The 18,350-nt window shown below is 52.0% G+C and overlaps 2 protein-coding genes across 8 annotated transcripts in view; one reads left to right on the top strand and one right to left on the bottom strand.

Annotated features, from left to right (window-relative positions):
* The window catches only part of ZMYM3 (zinc finger MYM-type containing 3), a 30,359-nt gene that overhangs the window by 11,271 nt on the left and 738 nt on the right, over window positions 1-18,350 (bottom strand). For 2 of the 7 annotated variants that reach the window (XM_021406584.1, XM_021406582.1), the window contains exons 2-13: window positions 9,361-10,260; window positions 8,634-8,674; window positions 8,161-8,230; window positions 7,040-7,331; window positions 6,462-6,639; window positions 5,821-6,033; window positions 5,091-5,241; window positions 4,419-4,534; window positions 2,321-2,407; window positions 1,851-2,001; window positions 1,097-1,269; window positions 508-673 (exon numbers count right to left, since the gene is read on the bottom strand). In XM_021406584.1, coding sequence (XP_021262259.1) covers window positions 508-673; window positions 1,097-1,269; window positions 1,851-2,001; window positions 2,321-2,407; window positions 4,419-4,534; window positions 5,091-5,241; window positions 5,821-6,033; window positions 6,462-6,639; window positions 7,040-7,331; window positions 8,161-8,230; window positions 8,634-8,674; window positions 9,361-10,246 — 2,524 coding nt within the window. In that variant the 5' untranslated portion in view covers window positions 10,247-10,260. Of the gene's footprint in view, window positions 1-507; window positions 674-1,096; window positions 1,270-1,850; window positions 2,002-2,320; window positions 2,408-4,418; window positions 4,535-5,090; window positions 5,242-5,820; window positions 6,034-6,461; window positions 6,640-7,039; window positions 7,332-8,160; window positions 8,231-8,633; window positions 8,675-9,360; window positions 10,261-17,584; window positions 18,082-18,235 lie in introns of those variants that run through there. The other 5 variants (XM_021406579.1, XM_021406583.1, XM_021406580.1 and 2 more) reach the window with 5 other exon arrangements.
* Window positions 18,297-18,350, top strand: part of NONO (non-POU domain containing octamer binding) — a 15,014-nt gene continuing 14,960 nt past the window's right edge. The window contains exon 1 of the mRNA XM_021406594.1: window positions 18,297-18,319. The gene's annotated coding sequence lies outside the window, so the exon portion shown is untranslated. The remainder of the gene's footprint in view (window positions 18,320-18,350) is intronic.

The following is an 18,350-nucleotide window of genomic DNA, read 5'->3' as shown; positions in this document are numbered from 1 at the left end:
AGCCCACCTACAGCATCACCAGCACCACTTCCTGCAGCACCCTGTGTTTTCCTTGAATGCTTCCCATCCAAGCACTGACCTGGCCCAATCCTGATTAGCTTATGAGATCTGAGAAGGTCACAGCTCGGAGGTGGTGTGGGGCTGCAGGTGGATTATCATGCCAAGCCACGCTGTCCCCTAACCCTGCAAATCGAGCTCTCCGCTGGCAACATGAGGATGGAATCGCCCATTAAATCCCTGAGTATCCTCGCTAAGAGTGTGAGCTACAGGCAGCACGCTGGCACCGGCTCCTCCCGTCTGGGCCCTGTGTGTCATAGAACCATAGACGTTAGAGATGGAGAAGCCCCATTAGGTCCCACTCCGTCCTTTCCCCCCCAAGGGCCAGTGCAGGATTGTTCCCTAGCGTCTCATCCAGTCCCAGGCAGGAAGCTTCCACCCCTTGCTGTTCAGTCTTCCCTGTGTCTCTCAGACTGAGCTATGCAGGTCCCCTCCCTCCCTCCTACTCACTGTTCAGCAGGCTCTCGGGCCCCTTCTGCGTGTCCAGGTTGGGCTGGTTCTGTTGATTGTAAAATCGCAGCAGACACTGCTGGTTGCAGAAGTGTTTGATTTGCCCTCGCCAGTGGATGGTTTCCAGCAGCTTCCCCTGACGCTTGCAGGCATGGCACCGAGCTGCCTAAAGCCCGCATCAGCAGGAGAGAAACAACGAGTAACTAACCACACCCCCTCCGAGTGCAACACAACTCTCCAGTGAAAGGTGCACATGGCAAGGTGCTGTGAGCTTCCCCACAGCAGTGCCCTGCCAGTGCCAGCCGGGGTCTCCAGCGGTGCGAACTTCTCACTGCAGCACTAGCCGCGGATCCAGCACTGTGAGCTTCCTCAGTGCAGTGCTCTGGCAGGATCAGCTGGGGACTCCAGCTACGTGAGCTTCCCCGTAGCAGTGTCCCGTCATTGCCAGGCAGGACTCCAGCAGTGCCAGGTTCTCCGCAGCAGTGCCAGCCAGACTCCAGCAGTGCGAGCTTCCTCAGTGCAATGCCCACTTATCTGGGTGCCGTGCCCACCACAGCACTTAGCACAAGCTGCCAGTGCCAATACTGACCTTGAAGTACCAGAGCAAGTATTTGCTTTTGCAGTCTTCACTACAGAAGTCCCAGGTGCTGCCCTCCAGCTGCTCGGTGACCGCCCGCTGGCAGGTCTGAGAACAGTAGGTGCAGGTGATGCAGCACAGGCCCAGGTTCTTGGTGAAATCCTGTTTGTAAAGAAGCACACACCCTGCGGAGAAACAATAGGAGTGAAACCTTCCCAGGATGAACTGGGGGCCTCCCTGACCCAAACATGACCAGAATCCAGGTCTGCGGAGACAACAGAGCACACGCAACACACTGTAGGGAACAATCCAGCACTGGCCCCTGGGGCTGGGATAAGATGGGACCTCATGGGGACTTGCCATCTCTCACCTCCATGCTTCTAGGAAGAGTCTGACTCCAACCTCCTGTGTGCAGGAACCCAGCAGGCAGGGCAAGGCCAGGTCAGGCCAGCCCAGACGCAAGAGCGTAGAAGTGCATGATGACAGGAGGAGCGGAGCTGCCACCTGCTGTCTCCCCAGCCCCCAGAGAGAGAAAAGCTGTGAGAAAGCCCTCCCCAAGGACACAATGAACGGTAAAGATCTTGCCCTAGGGCCTGGCTGGACAGCAAGCCATCCCCACTGACAGTCCTCCCTTCACTGCACGGTGAGGCTCTCGCCCCAGGGCCTGGCTAGACAGTCTCCCCTCTGTTCCACTCCATGCTCTCTTCTCCTCCCCCAGCAAGGGCTGGCATGGGGGCTCTGCCTCTCCCGTGCCTTCCCCAAGTACCTTCGCTGCAGAAGTTCTTCTCCACCCCTGAGAAGCGGATCTTCTCATGCAGCAGCTTCTCCTGCTTGCAGTGCTCACATTGAGACACTACCCCGCGTAGCCGCTTGAAGTCCTCACAGCAATCCTTGCAGCAGAACTGATACATCTTGTCCTGCCAAAAAGACCACCACCAGGTCAGGCAGGCCGGCAGGAGGTCCCCATACTTCCCAAGGAAGCAAGACAATGGGTCTGAGACAAGCCCCCATTTCCCCTGGCAGGGTTTGGCAGAAGAGGTCTCCTCCCACCCTTCTGACATGCTGCTGAACATCAGGAGAGCAGCATTCAGGCACATCTCCAGGCACGTCTGTGTAGCCAAGGCATTCAGAGCAATGGCTCAGGAAGGACTCTCCTTTGAGCAGGGAGAGGAAGAGCTCTGTAATCCTCGCAGGGGGTGACCTCAGCCTCAACATCCCCTTGGGGAAAGTCCTCACCTGCCAGTCTAGGATCTCTGGCTTCCCGGTGAAAAGATTGTGGCAGTAATGGCAGTTCAGGTGGATCCCACCCTCCGGGCTGGTGTGCTGTAGAAGACAAAGACAGCTCATGGAGAGAGGGGCACACAGAGGGCAGCAAGCACCCGTTCTGCACTGCCACCAGTCGTCCTGCCTGCTCCACTGACCACAGCAGTCCATCTGCCCCAGCTCAGACCTGCGCTGGCTGCCACTGTCAGTGACTCACAGTCAGTCCATCGGATCACATCCCAAGCTCCAGGAGAGCAGATTCTTGAGTAATTTCACTTTGCTTCCAATGTGCTGGGTCCAGTTCTTCTCCAGAAGGCAAGTTTTCAGGCTCCCACCCCTCTGCACTTGAGTGCCTGAAGAAATGGAGGCTCCACTACCTCTTCTGAGACTTTCTCCAAAAGATCTTGAAGCACATGGGCCTGGTTTCTACGTTCAGAGTAATGTAACTTCAGATTTCATGCAGCCATCCTCATCCCACCTTCCTCTGCTAGATTAAAGAGCCATTTAACACTTGGTGTCTTGTCCACAGGGATATATTTTTTAATATAGTCATCTTCCTGGTTTTCGTTCTGATAATCTCAGATAAGGTGCTCTGTCAGTGTCATTTTTTTGAGGCTCTGGGTAATTTTGCAGCTTTTCTTCAGCATGCTTCCTATTTTTCTTCAACGTTAAAAATAACTTGGGCATTGGATGAATATCCTTCCTACCCGTGCAGAATTCTAGGCAGATCTTTTGCTTCCTAGCCCCCTAACTTCCTGCTCTTCTGCTTGTTCTTACAATAACTTAATCCTTTTCGTAGCTGGAAACTGAGGCTGTCATGCTTAATGGCCTACCTGCTGCAATCAAGAGTTTTTTCAAAATCCTTACTTTCCAGGACTCATATCCCCGCATTACCTGAGTAAGGCTGATCTGGCACTGAACTGTAAGTACACATTAGGTGGAACCAACCTCGTCAAGGAATCCAGTAGCTTTGCTGTGTATGACTGCCCTGACCTCAGCATCAGTTAACACTTCACCAGTTTTTGTTTCAGCTGCAGAATTTTAGTACGCTTACTTTGACTTTATTTCCAGATGACTGATGAAGATGTTCAACAACTTGGGCTTAACACTGATCCCCGAGAAGCCATCTTGAAGCACTCCTTTCAGTGGTTCTTCCTTAGCAAGAGTGTTCTGAGATCTGCCAGTAAGATGGTTCCTAATCCAGGTTATGCATGGCTTTAATGTCACGTTACAATGCTGATTTTACATGGGAATAATTCCAACGTTTTATGAAGTCTACCACTGTAAAGACACTTCAGCTACCCTTCATCCACACAACACGTGATCTCAGCAAACTATTACACAATGATTAAAAAAAAGATAAAGAAAACAATACCAAACAGACAGACACTGCAACTGCCAGAAAATAACCTTCTTTCTCTAGATTCTCTAAGTTTTCTCAGTTGCCCAAGGCACATCCTGGCCCACGTTTCCCGGGTCTTCCTGGCTGTTGCTTTGTTCTTTGGCAACTGTACAAAACAAATATTCTTCCAGTTGCCTTTGAATACTATGAACATTTAATGTATGCTCAAACACAACATCAGAAAACTGGACTTCATCAGTCAAGCCTTTGAGGACTACTAGACATGAGGTGTCCAAGTCTGCTGGTCATAAATTTTTAGACAACATGACCTAGAAGACTTCTGTTTCTTGGTGATCCCTGGCTCAGAGAGCAGCTCTGCCTCTTTCCATGCCAGCAGGTGCCCACGGTGCTTTGCTAGCTTACTTGTAGCACCCTTATAAGGCCACTATGTTCCAAACTACTCATGCAATGCAGCTCTGTGCTGTACTCCTACTAGGCATAACCTGATAGTGAGGAGAGAATTACAGCCAGTCGTATTCTAAATGAAGTGAGGGAAAGGTAGGACCAAGACTAAGAATTTAGCAACTGCAGTCATCAGAATGCCTGTGCTCCAGCAGAGACTTTCTTATGGACACTCCCTGAGGAGCCTGAAGAAGCTGCAGCCTCTGCTAAGTGTGAAAAGAGGCAGGAGCTCTAGGGCCCAGCCCAGCATGAAGGATTTTTCAGTACCTGGAATTTGGTCCAGCAGCTGGGGCTGCAGAATTGGTAGACAACCCGGTCTGTCTTGTTGTAATAGCAGGGTTCAGATAAACTCTTTCTGCAGAAGCTGCAGGGTCTAGGGGGACCTGATGAAACAGATAGGAATTGGTGAGGGCAGCAGCACAGGACACGGGACTATATTCTGAGGATGGCATGCAATCTACTCACTCATCCTCAGTCAAGCTACTACCAAAAAAGGAAGGGACAATAACACCAGGAAACTAAGAGCACCAGATTCTGCTAGGACAGAAATGTTAAACACGGATGGAAAGCAGACTGGTTCAAAGAAGTGATCCTGGCTACATGGAAATTTGGACATAACAGCTTGCAATACTTGCATCAGTCAACAGAGACCATACCCACTTCTGAACAAAGTGGTAATCTATGTAAAGGGAAGGACAATGTCAGCACAGTGTGGTACTACAACTGCCTCCTGAATTCTTGGGAACAGCAACAGACACTACCCCTCAGCATTATGACAGCTACACGTTGCAAGGGGGAACCTCCCCCTCAACTTATCTCCCTGGACCCCTCCCCAGACACCTTCCCACCTTCTTTCTAGTCTCATCCACAAGCAATAAAAAGTACAAAGAAAGGAGTTACAGTGGAGAGGTGACTAAATCTCTGTATGAGGGTCCTTACCAACCAAGCCCGACTGCTTCACTTTGTGGGAGGTAGTGCAGCAAATGGAGCAGAACAGTCCCATCTTGCCACTGCGATCCACATTGGGCAGCATGTCAAAGTTTTTGCACAGCGTTTTGCACCACATGCAAGGGTAGACTCGGGTGTTCTTCTGCAAACACAGAGCAGAACAGAGCTGTCAGGGAGCCCAACACCAGCCCATGAGGTCCTATCCTCATACTCCACCCCACTACTGCATCCACCACAGGGCAGCTCTCCTGCAGGGAACACCTGACATGAGAGCCAGGCTCACAGTCTGCAGGCTCAGGTTGTAGTCAAAAAACCTGCCTTTGCCCCCCCTGCTTCTCACTTCAAGGCTACTCTGGCAGGAATACAGGACTCAGAAGTCCCATCAGGACAGTTAAGTGAAGTCTACTCAGGCTACAGATACAACCAAGCCTGGGGGAGGCATCCGAAAGAAGCCATCTCATGCTAACTGCATTTACCTGTGGAACTGCCCTGCCCAGCTATGTCCAACTGTTTGACCTGTGCTTGGGTCCAAGATGGGCCCCCACCAGTTTCAAAGTTTCTTCACAGCAATCTCTTAAGATATTTTGTCAGCAGTAGAAGGCCAAGAAGGTTCAAGCTGCCTGCTATTGCATGAAGCATCCTGTGCCAAACTGAAGAAAGGGGATGTGTGCCCACAGAGGAGCTCCCTTTCCTGCAACCCCCAGCAGCTGACTCCACACACCTTCTTGTAACTGTTGAGACAGCTAGAGTTGCAGAAGCGCTTTTGCTGGCCTTCATGGAAGAGGTACTCCACGGGCATGCCCTTATTGTATATGTAAAGTCCACAGTAGTCACAGCAGTTGGTTTTCAGACCCTTGGTGGCTCGGAACTTGGTGAAGCAGGCATCGCTGCAAATGCGGTGAACTACATTCCCATTGCTGACCTCATGCTGGACCTGCAGGGACAACATTGCTGTCACTCTCACAGAACACCACGGGTCTCTCTCCCACACACGCACCCTGCTACCACAACCCCTGGGAGAATGGGCTGTTACACTTAAACTCTGACAAGTGCCATACTGGGAGCTGCTGGGAGACTCAGTCTGGCCTCCTGCCAAAAGCCAGCAGAGCAACTGGGAGAGTGGAGTGGCAGAAAGCAAGGATCTGCGGGGCGGGGAGAAGCAGAAGCCTTATTTCTGGGAATAAGAGCTGCCTCACAGTAACGAGGAATAATGTGGGAGTGAAGCCCAAGGCAGCTCCGGAGCTAAGGCTTCACACCATGGGAGAACCAAGCAAATGCCCAGTGATGGTCCCAGGCAGGGCCAAAGACTGCAAGTCACAACAATCAGAACCAGGACAAGAGAAAGACAAGAAATTTGCTTACCTCACCAGGTTTATGGCAGACGCTGCAACGGATGGTGTCTGAGGGGTCTGCAAACTGAGGTGCTGGTCTCTGTTGCTGGGCCTCATAGAGGGAGAGGCAGACAGAGGTGCAGAACTCGTGGAAAGAGCCACCTGAACCAATCTGGGCAACCACAGAGTCCCTGGTATTCCAGATCTCCCTGAGGATCAAAAGGAGACATGTTAGCACAAGAACACACCAGTCCTGCCACTAAGCAAGCTGCAGTGAAGGGACTTTCTGTTATCCCAAGGGAGTGGCAGGAATTTTCCTACATTAGCCTCTGTCCCAGCCCAGAGGGGTGGTGCATGAAGATGAAACATGCAGGAGTTTGTTTTGAGAGGAGACAGGGATAAAGGGAACTGAGCCAGGCAGGGAGAAACAATAAGTCACATGAAGGGAGTGGAGGGAGGATGGGATGCATGAAGAAGAGATGGGGTGACACCTGGCAGAAGAAAAGCGTGACATGGGGGACAAAGGAAGCATGAGGGTCTCAGGGATGTGGGGAAAATGCTCTGGCTCACAAGCACAGGATCGCAGAGGAGAGGGGAACGATCACACACTTTTTACAGAAGGTGCATATCTTCTTGCCATGTGGTCTTTTCGAGAAGGTGGTGAGACAGGAGCTGGAGCAGAAGAGCTGAGGGAGTCCTTTCCTCTGGTAGGCAGTCTGGCCCTTCTGCAGCGGGGTCCGGCAGTTGGCACAAGTCATCTTAGTGACAGAAGAACGGGCAGCTCGCTGGGCTATCTGAGTGCGTAACGACATGCGAGTCGAGCGGCGGGTACGGAAAGGAACAAAATCCTCATCGTTGGGATCATCCACCATGGCATCAGAATCTTCGTCAGAGACCGGAACTGCAAAACAGCAAAGAGAAGGTGCACAGAAATTCCCCATTAGGAACTAAGACTAAGCTGTGCCATGAGAAGCACGCTGGGGCTTTCTGGGGCCATCTTTCTGCTGTTTGTCTAAATGCTTTGCACCTTCCTAAGCAGAACGATAAAGAGACACTTGAAAGACACTCTGCTGGAATTGGAGTTGAGTTGGAAGGTCCTTAAGCAAATTGGTCTTAAGTGAAGTTCCTCTCTAGGAAAAGTCAGGAGGTGGAACAGATGCTCAAAGCGTAAACATTTACAACAGAAAGCCCTCAAGGAACCAGTAAACATTAAAGGGAACAAGCTGGATCACCAGCCACTTCTCCAGCACAGACAGACAATGACTGACCAACAGAAAAATGCAAGAAAATGTCAGTGCAACACTTGACATATCGGAAGACAGAGATTTATTGTATTTCTACAGGTAAGTCCCCAGAATGCAACCTTCCTTTAGATAGCCTGATGGCACAAAGGCGAGAAAGACAAAGGAAGAAAGGTTCTGGATGAGGAAATGGAAGATGGGTTTCCTGGGAATATCCCCAGAGTCTCGTCCTATTATTAGTTGGTGCTTACTGTCTATAAACCACTGTAAGAATACTGCAACTCTCTCCTCCCTTACCCTGAGAAAGTAAGGCAAGTATCCTGAAATGGAAACTCTAGGGATGAAGGGACCTGTCCTATGTAACAGGAACATCTAAATGAAAGCTCCACAGTCTTTACTCCCTATTCACAACACAAACTGCCTGTCTGCACCGGGCTAAGGAGTTGCCCTAGGGCTGAACACGAGTGATGGCCTGCACTGATTACTCACTGCTGTCAGCGGAGTTCACAGTTTCAGGCCTGGCGGATTCTGATCTTCTGGCTCGTTCACTTCTTTTCTCCTAGAAGAGATTCAGAAAATTCTTAGACTAACCATTTGCTAAGACAACAATGGATAAATATCCCAGATCACAGCGCAGTTTCAATTTCTGAGCTTTAAATTCCCACTAACTGGGCTGAAAAAGGATAAAACTCCATAGATATCTGACAAGAGTTGGCAACATGGGGGAGAGAGGGAAAAGCAGGCTTATGGGAATGATGTTCCATCGGGGAGTGGCAGGGACAGATACTCTGAAACCACACGTATAGCACAGTGGCAGTACACAGGGATTGCTGCATCACTGCAGACATGCAAACTCCTTCCCAGAAGGATGATGAGACAGCCAGTGTCTCTCAATGAGTTCGGCAACAGTCAGCCACCCTCAGTGTTCCCGCAGCATACGTACTTGACTGTATTCTCCTCACCTTCTCAGTTTGGGGCACACTTCCCTTCCGAGACAGGCCTTCTGCAACAGAAGCACAGAAGAAACTTACATCTGACATCTCGCTTTTCTCCAACAGAAGAGGACAGACGTGGTTCAAATGCAGCCACCCTTTGGGCCAGTCTGCATATATAGCCCCAGACACAGCCAGCCGTTCTGGAGGTGTTCAGACACAGGAAAGCTCCTAAACCCAACACTTGTAGGTATAGATAAATACATGTGGTCTGGGAGAAGTCCTGTACAGGAGAGACCTCCCCGCATGCAGGGAGGAAGGCTGGGCTGCCGCCTCCAACTGCGTGACTGTGGAGACTGAGCACCTCCTGAGGATGGCCAGCTTGGACAGTGGGACTTGCCTACTGGAAAGCCTCATCTCCAACAAAGACTCCAAGGATGAGGAGCAAGAGTTAAAATGATGTGCAGCAGCAGCTTTATCAGGGGAGCTCCTAGCTGACACAAGCATTAAAAATCAAAGTTAAAGCTATGAAAACCAGAGTGAGAGCTTGTGCACACCAAAAGAACAGCCTCCAGGACATTATTCCAGATAAGCAAGACACTTTTTCCATATTTAGTCCATCAGTAACATCAGTGATTTCCAAGGTAGAGGAAGACGGGGAAAGTTGAAGCTCAGAACAATCTCCAGCTTCAGAGGAGTGCAGCCAAGCAGCCTTCTGAGTAAGAGGAAGCCAAGCCCTGCAGAAACAACAACCTACCTGCTGGTGATGCAGCTTCCTCTGCCTTCAGTCCAGTGCTTTCTCTCAGTGAGCTGTTCCCATTATCATTCCATTCCTCTGCTTTCTTTTCCTGTGCAGGCTCAGAGGGCAGAGCTGCCATACTGCTGTCCGGGCTCAGCTCCACCTCTGCTTCCCCCAGCAGTCCTTCCCTCTGCACAGGTGAGCTTTTCCTTGGTGCCTTCAACCTCGTCTTTTTTGACTGTTTAAGACTAAGTTGTGGAGGGGCTACCAGCGGACTCGAGGGTTGTGCTGTGGTTTCTTCTGTGGTTGGGGCACAGCTGAGGTCTCCAGAGTCAAGAACAGGCTGTGGCGGTGATTCAGGGCCGCTGTCATCAGATGGTGCAGGAATAGCAGCAGCACCATCTTCCTTTAGGTCCCTAGAATTAGTTTTTGGTGCATCTTCCCCTTCTTTCTGTGTTTCTAGAACAAGGGCTTCTTTAGAAATGGCAGAGGAGTCGTCCATCCCATCCCCCGCATCCTGGGAAGGCTGTGCCTTACACAGCTCGTCCAGACCCTCTGATTTATCTAGCTCCACTGAGCCAGCAGATTCATCCAAGTCATCTAAGACATCAGGTTTCTCCAGGACGTCCAAGACAGTACTAGGTTTATCTAGATTGAGGTCGTTTGATTTGTTTTGTTCAGACAGGCTGTCTCCTTTCTCCTGAAGGCCTAAGTCCCCGTCTGCAGTCATCTGCTTGGACTGATCCCACTCTGGGGGCCGAAGATCCGAAGCTTCCTGGGTAGAAGCTGTTTGGGAGCCCAGGAGACCCTCCCCAAACTCCATGTCAGCAGGAAGATCACCAATAAGTGGTTTGTCAGGCAGAGACAGGGGGTCCAGAGATCCCGAAATTTCACTAGAATCCATTTAGATGATGACAACTGGAAACGAGAGAGAGATTTGCAAGTTAATGAAAACCAATCTAATGGTGCATGAATTGCCTACTCTTCTGAACATTGCTGGAGCAAACAAATGCCCAGTTTGCTGGCAATACCCAGGACACCAGCAAATCAATCAGAGCTCTTGTGAGGTTACAAAACTCTGAAGCCAAAAAGCAGCAGCAAGACACAGCAGTTCAGCAAAGCATCTCTCTCAGAATTCTCTCTACCATCCGCACCCCTCATGGCAAACAGACTTGCTTATGATAAAGGACACAGTGGGATATCAGAAATTACTTGAGCACCAGTTCAGGAGGCTTCTCACAGCTGTTCTGTGATGCATAACAACCTGCTCTCTGCCTTCCCCTGTGTTTCACCAGACTCAGATCATCTGGCCTCTCCTTTCTCCTGATCATGCAGATAACCTATCCTCTAAAATATCTCTTCTCTTGAAACAGAGGCAGAAATAACTTCTTTGTATTTCTGCAGTCTGAGTTTTGAACAAGATAGAGTGTGACAAGACACAGGAATTTTGACAGAGGACAGATATAAACAATGCCATAACTTAACTACAGCTGTAACACGGCCCCATAACTGTGTGGGTGAATACTCAGACAGGGAACAGCAGGAAAAAACTAAGCCAGAGCTGGGGGAAATTCTGGAGGGTGGCAGAAAGGAAAGTGGGAACGCCTGTGATGTTAAAAGCAGTCACAAGAGGAAGAACATGTAGCAAAGTAGGCATGAGCATGCAGTGCAGTCAGGAAGAAGGAGCAGTGTGACTGTGCACGGCACTTGCACAGGGAGGTGCGATGCTCGCTGCTACCAGCAGACGGCCAAAGCTACAGCCCAGATCCACAGCCAGCAGCACTGCCAGGCTGAGAGGCCAAGATCAGGCGAGGCAAGAAAGCATTTACATTCATATCAGCCAATAATGCACTACGTCGCCACAAAAAGATAAAAGCTGAAGAGCCTGAAGAGGGAAAGGGAGCTGGATTCTGCAAGTGGTGATGCAGAGTAAGAACTGATGGAGCATCACGTCCCCAAAACAGGCTGAACTCCACACTACAGGAAGGAAGGCAATGCAATCAGAAGATGTGGCAACAACCTACCGCCTGAACAGGATCGTTCTAATCCCAAATTTGGCACTGTTTTGAGCCCTGAAGCAGAAAATTCAGTATTGCTGCCTGTTTGGGCTTACTGTGAGCAGAGCTCATCTATACCATTGAAGGAGGATGAAATAATTTCACTGGTGATGGCTGATGGGTTCTTCCTTCATATCCTTCCCTCTGAAACAATAAGGCTCGCTCACCGACGGTTTACTCAGAACTAAATAGGAAATATTTGGATAGAGAACGTACCCGACTTCTGAATCTCATTTAAGCAGGAGTTTAGGGAATCATACTCTACAGGTCATTATCTCTTTGTTTTATCTGAAAAACATAGCGACATTTTCTGCTTCAGCGACAGATAAGCACTGTTTGTGACCGCAGCCACAAACAGAAGCTACAAAAGTTGTCATCCTCCGTGTCACAGCAAATTTCACCACTAAGGACTGATTATTCCATTCGTTTTCTTCAGCTACACAGGAGGCAAAGCTTCCAGAATGAGCCAATTCCACAGCACTGCAGAACCCAATGCGGGTTTTAAGGTGGCTGACAGGAAGGAGAACAAAGCGAAATGGAAGCAGAGACATTTGAAAGGGAGGCCTTGAGGACTGGAAGCAGGTGAGAATCCTCTCCAGATAAACAGGTTTTCTGCTGCTCTGGATGCAACCAATGCTTCCTTCTGGAAGCTGCCCCCCGCCCACATCTCCAGACAGGCAGCAGACCTCGCAGCAGTAGGCAGCAGGAAGGCTGAGCCGCTCAGATGAACCAAGAAAGTTGACTCTCATCCTTCACACACTTGGCACAAGTCTGCGATCAACCACTGAGGTGATATTCGTACGGTAGGAGAGACCCTGGGAAAAATTCTGGAGCTTAAGGAATCCATTTTGGCATTCCTTCCCAGAGGACAGTGCAAGCAACAACCTATGAACACCCACCAACTTGCCACGCTACCCACGTGCTCTCCAAACAGACTGGAAGCACCTGGTTTCAGCAGCGTACACCTCAGCACTGCCTTCAGGCTCTGGGCCTATTCAGGTAACTCATTTCTATTCCCACCAAGAACGGATACCTGGGGAGAGAGCAAAAGAAACAGAACAGGGCGATTCCTGTTCACTGCACCCAATCAGCTGCTGAAGAACTGCTGGGCGTGAGCTGCCCTGAGAACATCGCTGGACAAATCCTCTACCAATCTGCTAATCCTCCTTGGAAGAAGTTCATACCCTGGGCCTCCAAAAGTTCCCACTGCCATTCGTTTTGCAACCTACCATTTTGTTCTAAAAAGAGGTTTTTGTGCTGCAGCAGAGATGCGGGACAACGAGATATGGAGGCAGAGAGGTGCTGACTTTTGACATATTTATCATAATCTGGAAAAGCTGAGGGAGTCCGCATTGAGATGGACCCGAAATGATGCCACAATTAGTTCGGATGGGAAAGAAGGGATGTCTCTGCCCACCACTGAAATTCTGTCTCCCTGACAGCAGTCTGCACAGTGACTTTCAGCTGCTAGCTGCTCAGGATCAAGAAGGCAGCCCATAGAACAAGAGAGGAGGATGCTTTCCAGCCCTGTCTGTGGCTCTGAAGCTGAACTCTACCTGAGCAAATGAGAGCTGCAGCAAGGTAAAAAACGCTGCTTTCATTTGCCCCAGGCTTTCCAATTCATCCAGACTTTCTGCTGAGCTTCACAGCGAGTTATGCTGCCAACCGAATGTGAACTTCACCTCCTGGTAAGGTCTCCTCTCACTACCTCCAAGAGGCGAATAATAGCTTATTGTTTCTGGCAGATGCCGAAATGATCCGCCACACTTCCACCTCCTTTTTCATTCCGTCTGCCTGAAATCCTCCTGCTTTCCGGCCACACACCTGGCAACAGGGGAAGTACACTGGAGCACAAGTCTGCTAAAAAAAAAAAAAAAAAAAAAAAAGAAGAAACTGCCGAAATCCTGCTCATTCACAGAGCCCTACTGGATATTTGGGAGCTCCTCCCTTGGGACTTGGCTCCATCCTCTCCAGAATATTGAGTGAGTGATATTCCTGGGAAGAGCAGGCTGAGGGTGAAGCCCTCTGCACAGCAGCACAGCGCTTCTCAGGCAGCACCCAGAGCTGCCGAAGAGGCCATGGGAGTCCATGAACACAGGGGACTGGCACGGGGTGTAGCTCTGACCACCAAACCCAATGCGTGTGGAAGAGCAGACCTGCCCTGCGTTCCCACCAAAGGGAGGGCTCAAGGGTCTTCTCTTGGACCAGGAAGCTCAGAGAGAGACAACTCTACGGGGCCACCCAGGAACAGCTGGTGGACCAGCTTATTAAAAACATGATGAAAGACATCACTGGTGCTGTAACAGCACAGATCTTCCACATCCGAGTGTCTTTATTCAGCTGACTATTAGCAGGGGAATACGCGGCCTACCTGGAAAAAACGAGGAGCCACCATCAAATATTTAATTAAAATCAGAGAGTGAGAAAAAAAAATAAAAAATAGCATTGTTACTCGCTCACAGTGCAGTGAATACCTCCAAGCCCCTGCTGCATGTCCCTCCAGCACAGGGACAGTGACCATAGGGTGCCTGGCCCACACTGCTGCCACCAACCACACATTGACCAGCGTGGTCCCGGCCAGCACCATCTCCATTAACTACTGCACCTTGAATGACAGATATGGTAAAAGCTCACTTCATCGCTGCCATTTATCTGAGTTTATCCAGGCAGTTTATAGCCCTCCAGATTTAAGCACTGCAAACATTTATTACAGATTGGCTAACTCGTTTTAAAGCAAATTAATTTATAAAGAATCACCAGGGAACCACGCGTGCTGCTACAGACTAGGCTTCAGCCCAGTGAAAATGCTCCGGAAAGGAACAGAAGGAATGTCATTATTCACTGGTGGTTCTGGAGAGGCAGCCCAAGATGTATTCGAAGCACACACCACCTCTGGTGCCATCCAAACCTGCTGCCATACAGCACTACGTTAGGCCATCACCATCTCCTTGGAGACAGACACTGGAAGAGCTGGGATGGTAACACCTTCCACCTACTTCATTATAGAAAGAAATGGGGAGACTTGATGTGACGCATCCCCAAATGATAATTAAAAAAAAAAAAAAAACGGGCCTCAGCAAAGGGCTCTTCAGAGAAACAGAAATGCACAAGAAGGCTCCAAGGGCTGGAAGTCAAAGCTTGACAAACTCAAACACGGCTATTTCCTGATGAGCACCACAGACAACTGACTGCTTAAACATCTGACCCAAGGATACGCAAACTCTGCCACTTGCAAATTTTACAACAGCTTCCAGTGTCTCCCTTCACCAGCTGTAGATACAGCACATGTCAGTAGGAAAAGATGATCTTCCCAGAACACCCCTGCAACCTCAAGACACCAGCAACAGCGGCCTAACAGCCCCAGACCTGGGGGGACAAAGAGCAAAGCCTGACTTCTCTCCATCAGGAGCATCAGCTTAGGGTGCAGGCCTTGAGCTTGAGGACAGCAATCATCCACAGCACCAAGAGGGCCCAAACCTTCCAACGCAGAGCAGGGGGTGCTGTAAAACAGCACCAAGGGTTCCCTGTCATTCCTCAAGGGCAGGACCAGCCAGACTAGATTTCGACCTCGTGTTCCAGAAATGTCATCTGAGCTTCCAGCAAGAGAAAGGGTATGTTCCTGAATTCTTGCAGAATTGTCTGGAATTACATCGACCAGAGGACTTCTCACAGCACTTCAAAGGTAATCGTCTATGTTCCACAGATGTCAGCATTAGTTGCTATTAATCCAACACTTCTGTACCAGCACTAAACCCTAAGACAACAAAATCGAGCATGTTTATCCATCGGGGATGCCTTCCTGGCAGCGGTTTGAAGCTGCTCAGATGCTCTCACTTCTTTTCCTGAGACCAGCATCCCCCAGGCAGTAAGTGTCAAGGCCCTGCAGCAGAGAAATGAGCAACAAGTCCAGGTGCACTCCAACACAACTTCCTTGGTTTCGCCGTGTTAAGACAGAGGCCTTAGCAGTTAACACCTGGTGTCTGGAGAGCAATTCAGCTTCAAGAACCAACTCCGCTCAGAGATCAGGTCAGAGAGCAGAACTCCTGCTACTTGTACTGCTCTGTGCCTGCAGAATGAACAAGAAGCACTGTTTCCAAGACTCACTGCTTGCCACGTGACAGCATCTGCCAAAACCACGTTGCACACAAGGGGGTTAAAAACCTGTGTGAGCACTACCTGAAGCCCAACAAAAAAAAAAAGCAAGGAGATGCAGAGCATACTTGAGCAGCATCTGACGAAGCTGCCTTAATGATGTTAAGGCACTGATTAAAAGACAGAAATGGACGTTATTCCTGGAAGAAGTCCAAGGAAAACACCCATCTCCCCTCCTGCTGCTAAATGCTGCTGGAGCACATCACAACACCCAACACGGTCTTGGACACCTTCCCCAGCAGCCACAGCCACCTGGAGAGGAGAGCTCCACGCACAGTGAGTGATTGGGAACGCTAATGAACATGAGCGCATGAACATCTCCTCAAAACTCAACAGGACAAAGCCCTCAGCAGCCTTGTCTAAAGGCAGCTCTACTGTGGGCAGGCAGTCAGATGGGACAGAGGCCTTCTGAAGCCCCTTCCAACCCAGACCCTCCTGCTGTTCTTTAACTGAAACTTACTATACTGGGAAGAGAGAAGACAGCAGGAGAGAATTCTCAGAGAGAATGGACCTCTGAGGGCAAAACAAGGTTTTCCTTAAGAAGCCTTAGAGATCTAAAATGACTGAAGTGCAAGGTGAGCTGTTTAATCAGCCTACCCAGCAGTCCCAGATTTCTCTGCAAGGTCCCTGCCGTTGGGTCCCCTACAAGCAGCGTCAGCGTTGGGATGCTTTCCCCCATGCAGCTGTAAAACTGACCGCAGTGATGCTGCACCACACAGACCAATGGCTGCACGCAGCTGAGTCCAAAGAGGGCTGGGAAGGACGGTTTGAAGCACTGCCCTTTCCTAACCTATGCTGCCAGCAGGGGAAGAAGTTGGCACTTTGAACACGCTACCAAGATTAAAACGATACCCTAATATGATCTCCGTTCAGATAATAAGACTAATTGTCACAGTTGCAGCCAATCACTTTCTTTCCTCCTACTGCTTTCACCACCTTCTACACAAGAGGTTTCCAGGAGCACATGTGTCCATCGGGGCCATGCATCCCAAAATCACTGGCCACAAAATATCCTCACAACACACACGAGGCTGTGGGCTCAGCCTCGGCCTCTCGCTCTGTGTCAGGGCTGCCAAGAGACAGATGTGCCTTGCTAACACGGAGTGCCAAGGGGTGTGCCAAGCTGCATCCCCCAGAACAAGGCCAAGTGTGGGCAGAGGGAGTGAGTGCAGTACGCAGAGCGGGGCCACGAGCTGCTGGCTGCGGAGAGGGGCAGAGCTGTGTTCTTATCTCAGGTTTGATCCCGGAATCTGAGGGCGATCTGAGAGAAGGCAGATCTGAAGTCTTCTTGGGGAATGCAGTGGCAGCAAGAGATAAATACATGACAGCCCTGAACGAGAGCTAGGGCTGAAACGCGGAGGGAAGAAGGGAAGAGCACAAACGGAGCAGCTCATTGGGAAAACAGACCCAGAGACCATTTCAGAGCACGAGGCTGAACCTCCCGTCCCCACCAGCACTCGACGCAGACCCCATGGAGCGCTGCCTTTCCCCACGAGAGCCGATCTCAGTCCCCGTGCGGCCACACGCAGCTCCCAGCGCTGTCGGTGCATTCCTCCTCCTCCCGGGGCAGCCCTGCGAGCCAGCCAGAGGCAAGGCCACGGCACCAGCACTACCGAGCGGGTCGATGCACGGGGCTCAGGGGCCTCCCGCTGCCTTCTGGCGGGCAGCCAGACACTCGCACTGTGCCCAAGGAACCACGCGCACCGGGCCGGGCCGCAGCCCCGCTAGCAGGGCGCGGGCTGCGCGCGGGCACACCAGGCCTCGGCGCAGCGGGGCCTACCCTCACCAGCAGTGATGGCCGCGAGGGGGCGCTGTCGCATCGGCGCTGCCCCCGCGCTAGGGCGCCCCCAAGCGGCCACCACCGGAAGGGGCGCTTAGAGCCGACCCCGCCCCCTCGTCCAGCGGCAGACCCCGCCTCCTCCCGCGGGGCGAGCGCTCCGCCCCCCATCCTGCGGGGGACCCCGCCCCCCACCCGTACCCCGCACCACACGCGCCCGCCCCGCCCCCACGGCCGAGCAACGGCGCCCCACGACCTGGCGCCTCGAGGCGGTCGCCGCACCCCGTGCCTTCAAGTCCCGGGTCCCGCGCTGCCTACATGGAGATACCTGCGGGCGGCGCCGCTCGTACCTGGGGCTGCCCGGCGCTGCGCCGCCCGTTCTGCCCAGAGCCCGGATTCGGGTCGCGGCCCCTTTAAATGGAGGCGCCGCTCGGAGCCCTCAGCGCGCTGCAGCCCGGGGTGGGGGGGGACAGTTCCCCATTGGCTGCGCCAAGCGAGGGACGGATCCCCATTGGCTGCGGCGGGGCCGGGGCTCGCGAGACTGGCCAGTAAGCGGCGGCCACGAAAACACGGAACGGATCGAGAGCCCGGGAACGGCGCGGCAGCCCCGCTCTCCGCCGGGCGGACGGAAAACCCGGAGCGGAGTTTGGAGGAGGAGCGGGACCGCGCGAAGCGACAGCGCGGAGCCGAGCGCGGGCAGCGGCCGCACCCCGGCGGGGGCACAGTGCGGCGCAGGGAACAGAGCGCGGGCCGGAACGGGGCGCCCCGATCCCCGCAGGGCTACCTGCACGGCGCAGAGCGTATCGCCGTCCCGCTCCCCCCCCCCTCGTTAACCCTCTCGCCGCGCGGCCCTGGGTCCGCCACCGCCCTAGGGGGCCCTCCCCGGCCGCTTCGCTCCCGCCTCTACCTCCGCGCGGGAGGAGCCCCCGGCCCGGTCCGGGCGCCGTCGCCACCGCCGCCTCCCCCGGAGCTGGAGCGTCTCCCCGGGGCGGTGAGTGACAGCGCGGCCGGGCGGGGCTTCC

The sequence above is a fragment of the Numida meleagris genome, chromosome 8 (genome assembly GCF_002078875.1).
Source record: "Numida meleagris isolate 19003 breed g44 Domestic line chromosome 8, NumMel1.0, whole genome shotgun sequence".
Taxonomy (NCBI): domain Eukaryota; kingdom Metazoa; phylum Chordata; class Aves; order Galliformes; family Numididae; genus Numida; species Numida meleagris.
Note: the sequence above shows the minus strand (reverse complement) of the source record. Positions and strands in the feature narration are given on the sequence as shown.